The following is a 5913-nucleotide window of genomic DNA, read 5'->3' as shown; positions in this document are numbered from 1 at the left end:
TTAGAGTCATTCTAACCTGGGCGAGAACGGGTGTTGGGGTCCAGCCCCAGCAGGTCCAGGGGTTCCCAAAGGTGTGGACTCGGAGGCAGCGTTCAGGTGATCATCATAGCCAGGTTCTCTCTCTCTCTCTCTCTCTCTCTCTCTTTTTTTTTTTTTTTTTGCAAGTAGAAGAGAGACATGACTTTATTAGGAAAATAAAAAAAGCAAACATAAAAACTGAAGTGATGAGTTGGTCCTCAACGGATGCCTTGATGGATAGGCTGCTTTTGGTTGCACTAGCCTTTTCCCGCTCCCGCCGCCGTGCAGGGTCCAACTCGAAGCAGCGCCACATGCGTAGGGTCTCATCTGCTGCTGCTGATGCCACCGTGGCCCCATCTGGACTCATGGCCAAACTTAGGGCACGGCTGTGTGACCTTTGAGCTCAGCCACCTTGACCATGGTTGGGTGCTTCCAAATAACCAGCTGGTTGTGGGCAAAGCCATGACCTGAGCTAAGTTCCTTGTAGTGGGAAGACCAGAGGATGGAGCACCCCTGGGAGGGGGCAACCACACCCTTCAGACAGGCCCCAGAGCAGACGTTCCAGATGCGAATGGTGCCCCCTCTAGTTGCCCGTCTATTGGACTGCCAGGGACACCAAGCTACCGCCCTGACAGCCCCTTGATGCTGGGTGAATGTCTGCGGGGGAACCCAGCCCGCCTCTAAAGCAGCATGAGGCCACACATTGACCAAGTTATCATTGCCGCCACTGGCCAAATGTCGTCCATCTGGGGACCGGCGCAGCCCACACACTTCCTGGCTGTGACCACTCAGTGTGGCCACATGGTGTTGTGCTACCCGAACATCATGGTGATGGATGTGACCAGAGCGTGAGCCACTGGACAGTATGTAGCTATTCCAACACAGGGAGCCGACTCGGGCAGAAAGACTGGTCATGATCCAAAGCCGCTTCTGCTGCTGACATCCCATAGTTGAGCCTCAGGGCTGCTGGTGCCCACAGCCAGGTAGCTGCCCTCTGATCCAGGGCACAGAAGAAGCATAGTCTCCAGGCTGCTCCACCTGCAGCAGCTGCAGGACGTCGCCAGTGCTAGCGCCCCACTGTGGTCCAATGCCACGGCCAGCACATCCCCGAGCTCCAATCCACCAGGTTCAGGTAATAGTCTGTTGGGGGCCAGATGTAAGCTGGCAAGGTCCTTGCACCTGCAGGAGCTAGCAAGGCTGGGACCCTTACCCACACAGTTTTCCCAGACTTGTTTGGATGGCGATTATCAGTAGAATGAGAGCAACATTTGTAGAATGAGAACAGCCTTTCATAGCTTACCAAGAAGTCTGTACCTATTTACTGAGATATGCTGTACTGAGAACTTGTCCTTCTGCTGTATCTCTCCCTTAGAGATTAAGAGGAACAAAGAATACATTCCTCTTGACAGACCTCCTATTCAGTGTGTTGTGTATAAATAGGATTGTATAGCTAATAAACTCGCTTCAGTTCATCAAGAGAACTGGGGTCCTCCCGGCCCCGCTTTCCTGTCTTTCTTTCTTTTCTCAATTCCCACCTCCCTGCCTCAGCCCGGCTCAACCCTGTCAGGCTGGCCCTGGCAATAGTCGTTGCAGATTTCAGGGGCATCCAGGATCCAGTCCCCGGCAGGGAAGGGATGTAACGGCAGGTCCTCTTGCTGGAGCCAGGCGTGGCCTTCTGGCTGTAGAGGACTTCCAGTCTGTTCTCATAACCCTCTGGAACTTTTTGTGGTTTCCCGCTGAGCCGAAGGATCCTGGCTTCCTCCACGTCAAAACTGTTCAGGTTCAAAGCCCAGGCTTTCTGACGTTCCTTCTTGGTGGGCGTCTGGCTGTTTTCCGAATGGTTCTCCTTACTCAGGAGGAAGCTGGCCACCTCCATCTGGGTCGCACTGCGATGGGGGATATAGCGGTCCCCGTCAGGTTTGCTGGGGTTGGTCTGAACCTGGGAGCTGGATTTGCCTAGGGTGGAGAGGGACGCAGACAGTCCCACTCGCCTCCCGAGGGAAGGGACCCGCAGGCCGCTGTCAGCCGTGTGTCCTCCCTCCCCGCGTCCCCCGCCCCACCGCCCCCACTGACCCTGAGTGTGGCCCGGGGTCCTGCCGGTGGCGTGGGACCAATTGGCCGCCCTCATGGGTGAGGGGGCAGCCCCAAGGGTTCCTTAGCTTTGCGCTGCCAGTGCGAGGGGGGCGCACTGGCAATGGGGGTGTCCAGCTGCAGCAGGGAGTGCAGGTCGCTGTCGAACACGAACTGTGCCATGGGAGCAAAGCGTCCACAGGGAAAAGGTGGACGAGCCCTGTCTGGAATGTTGCGGTCCAACCCTAACAGGTCCAGGGGTTCCCAAAGGTGTGGACGGAGTCGACGAAGAAGGAATGACACAGAGACAGCGTTCAGTTGATCAGCATAGCGAGATTCTCCATCCAGGTTCTGTCGCCAGGATCTCCTACCAGGTTCTGTGTTTTATCGTCTTGTTACATCTGTATTTATACCAGTTGATTTAAATATGTTTTTTTTATTAATTTCAGTGAGAAAGGGAGAGGGAGAGAGAGAGATAGAAACATCAATGATGAGAGAGAATCATTGATTGGCTGCCTTCTGCACGCCCCCCACTGGGGATCAAGCCCGAAACCCAGGCATGTGCCCTTGACTGAAATCGAACCGGGACCTTTCAGTCCACTGGCCCATGCTCTATCCACTGAGCAAGCCAGCTAGGGCTATACCAGTTGATTTTAATCCTATCAATTTCTATTCCAAAGGTTAGGGAGTTTCTTATCTCCATTCCAGGGAGTAAAGATTATGTAGCTTAAGCGTGATTGCTCATAGTTAAAGCGATTAACTAGCCACCTGGCACTTAGTTAAGGGGTTTTAGTACTTCCAAAGAAATTATCACAGTTTCTTTATCCTAGCACCTTATCTCTCACCCAAGACCATTTCAGATTGGGTGCCCTTTAGGTAGGACTGTTGATAGAAGCCTTGGAAGAGACAAAGAACAAGGGTTCAAAAGCTAGAAGGCTTCTTAAAATGAGAGAAGTGGAAAAAGAAACCATCAACAAAACAACAAGAAACCCCACTGCATGGGAGAACATATTTGTCAAAGATGTCTCTGATAAGGGTTTAATCTCCAGCATTTACAGGGAACTCATGCAACTTAACAGAAGGAAGACAAACAACCCAATCAAAAAATGGGCAACAGATCTAAATAGATACTTTTCGAAAGAGGACATAAGGAATGCCAAGAGACATATGAAAACATGCTCAACCTCACTAATCATCCAAGAGATGAAAATCAAAACGACAATGAGGTACCATCTCACACCTGTCAGAATGGCTATCATTGCTGGAAGCCGGTCCAGCCTTGCTGCTTGACACAGTCGCTGCAGGGAAGAAACATCTGCACAGCATATGTTTCAAGGGGCCTGGCGTATATGGCATACTGTTCTTAATATGTTTGCTCCCCTTCTTGGCGCTATGTGTTTTAACCAAGGTCACCTCTCCGAGAAAGGTTGCTTCCCCAGGTAGGGATTTTCCCCTGAAGTTAGGGAGGGAATAAAACCCCTTAACTAAGTGCCAGGCGGGCAGTTAGTCACTTTAACTACGAACAATCACGCTTAAGCTACATAATCTTTGCTCCCTGGAATGGAGATAAGGAACGCCTGAGAGACAGTCTGCATCCAGACGGCTCTAGGTGAGGCCGAAGGCAAACGGGAGGAAGGGGCGGGGCTGAGCTTCTGAAGTACTTCAACCATGACAAAAGGAGAAGCAGCGGAGCTGATAGAAATTGAAATTGATGGAACAGAGAAAACAGAATGCACAGAAGAAAGCATTGTAGAACAGACCTACACCCCAGCTGAATGTGTAAGCCAGGCCATAGACGTCAAGGAGCCAATAGGCAATTTAAAGAAACTACTAGAACCAAGACCACAGTGTTCTTTGGATGCTCATGAAATTTGTCTACAAGATTTTCAGCTGGATCCAGAACGAAGTTTATTTGACCAAGGAGTAAAGACAGATGGAACTGTACAACTTAGTGTGCAGGTAACTTCTTACCAAGGAATGGAACCAAAGCTCAACATCCTTGAAATTGTTAAACCTGCGGAAACCGCTGAAGTAGTCATTGATCCAGATGCTCATCATGCTGAAGCAGAAGCACATCTTGGTGAAGAAGCTCAAGTGATAACTCTTGATGGCACAAAACACATGACAACCATTTCAGGTGAAACCTCGGAAGAAGTGACAAGATGGGCTGCCGCACTAGAAGGTTATAGGAAAGAGCAAAGAACGCCTTGGGATACCGTATGACCCTATACAGTGGTCTACAGACCAAGTCTTGCGTTGGGTAGTTTGGGTCAGGAAGGAATTCAGCATGACTGATATAGACCTCAGCACACTCAACATTTCAGGACGAGAATTATGTAGTCTCAACCAAGAAGATTTTTTTCAGAGGGTCCCTCGGGGAGACATTCTCTGGGGTCATCTGGAGCTTCTTCGAAAATATGTATTGGCAAGCCAGGAACAACAGATGAACGAGATAGTTACAATTGATCAACCTGTCCAAATTCTTCCAGCATCAGTTCAGTCTGCAACACCAACTACCATTAAAGGTATAAACAGCAGTGCAAAGGCAGCTAAAGTACAAAGAGCTCCAAGGATTCCACCTGGGAACAGAACAGGAAACAATGGCCAGATTCAACTGTGGCAGTTTTTGCTAGAACTTCTTACTGACAAGGATGCTCGAGACTGCATTTCTTGGGTTGGTGATGAAGGCGAGTTTAAACTAAATCAGCCTGAACTGGTTGCACAAAAATGGGGACAACGTAAAAATAAACCTACAATGAACTATGAGAAACTCAGTCGTGCATTAAGGTATTATTATGATGGAGACGTGATTTGTAAAGTTCAGGGCAAGAGATTTGTGTACAAGTTTGTCTGTGACTTGAAGACTGATATTGGATACAGTGCAGCAGAGTTGAACCGTTTGGTCACAGAGTGTGAACAGAAGAAACTTGCAAAGATGCAGCTCCATGGAATCGCCCAGCCTGTCACAGCAGTCGCCCTGGCTCCAGCTTCTCTGCAAGCAGAAAAGGATAACTGAGCCCAGGACCTGCTGGGATTTCAAGGTCTTTCTTAACTCTGAGAGCATGCATTGCTCTCACCTTTATTACTGAATTTGAACCTTCCTTTATTTCTAGACTGTACAGTCTAATGCATGATTTTTTTATAAATATTTCATACTCTCATGGAAAAAAAAACAAAAACGCCCTAACCTTTGGAATAGAAATTGATAGGATTAAAATCAACTGGTATAAATACAGATGTAACAAGACAATAAAACACAGAACCTGGTAGGAGAACCTTGCTATGCTGATCAACTGAACGCTGTCTCCGTGTCATTCCTTCTTCGCCAACTCCGTCCACACCTTTGGGAACCTCTGGACCTTTTGGGGCTGGACCCCAACAAACAGGGGGCGATTTCAAACATGTCACTACACGTTTGCAGGCAGATTGAAAGTAGTGACATTCCTGTTCCTGACGGTGCTGGGCATGTTGGTGCCCACACTTGCCCCTCCTCTCTCTTTATTCTCCTAACCCAGTGGTCGGCAAACTCATTAGTCAACAGAGCCAAATATCAACAGTACAACGATTGAAATTTCTTTTGAGAGCCAAATTTTTTAAACTTAAACTATATAGGTAGGTACACTGTTATTAACTTAATTAGGGTGCTCCTAAGCTGGCCTTTGCTAAAAACATCCTCAATCTGATTGAGGTACGTTCGCTGAGGTCGACCCCTTCCAACTCTCCCATCCACACTCGTCTTGTATACTTGTTCGTCTATCTCCTTTCGTTCATCCTCTCTATATGTCCAAACCATCTCAATATACCTTTCTCAATCCTCGACACTAC

The 5913-nt window shown here is 48.6% G+C and overlaps 1 protein-coding gene and 1 pseudogene across 1 annotated transcript; one reads left to right on the top strand and one right to left on the bottom strand.

Moving 5' to 3' along the window:
- Nucleotides 1–236: 236 nt before the first annotated feature.
- Nucleotides 237–2271, bottom strand: LOC118663763 (annotated as a pseudogene).
- Nucleotides 2272–3728: 1457 nt separating this feature from the next.
- Nucleotides 3729–5119, top strand: LOC118663148 (GA-binding protein alpha chain-like). Its single transcript, XM_036322578.1, is given in 2 exon segments — nucleotides 3729–4287; nucleotides 4289–5119. Coding segments are annotated over 2 exon segments (1347 nt in total). The 5' UTR covers nucleotides 3729–3756; the 3' UTR covers nucleotides 5105–5119.
- Nucleotides 5120–5913: the final 794 nt, after the last annotated feature.

The sequence above is a fragment of the Myotis myotis genome, unplaced genomic scaffold (genome assembly GCF_014108235.1).
Source record: "Myotis myotis isolate mMyoMyo1 unplaced genomic scaffold, mMyoMyo1.p scaffold_m19_p_9, whole genome shotgun sequence".
NCBI classification, from domain to species: Eukaryota; Metazoa; Chordata; class Mammalia; order Chiroptera; family Vespertilionidae; genus Myotis; species Myotis myotis.
Note: the sequence above shows the minus strand (reverse complement) of the source record. Positions and strands in the feature narration are given on the sequence as shown.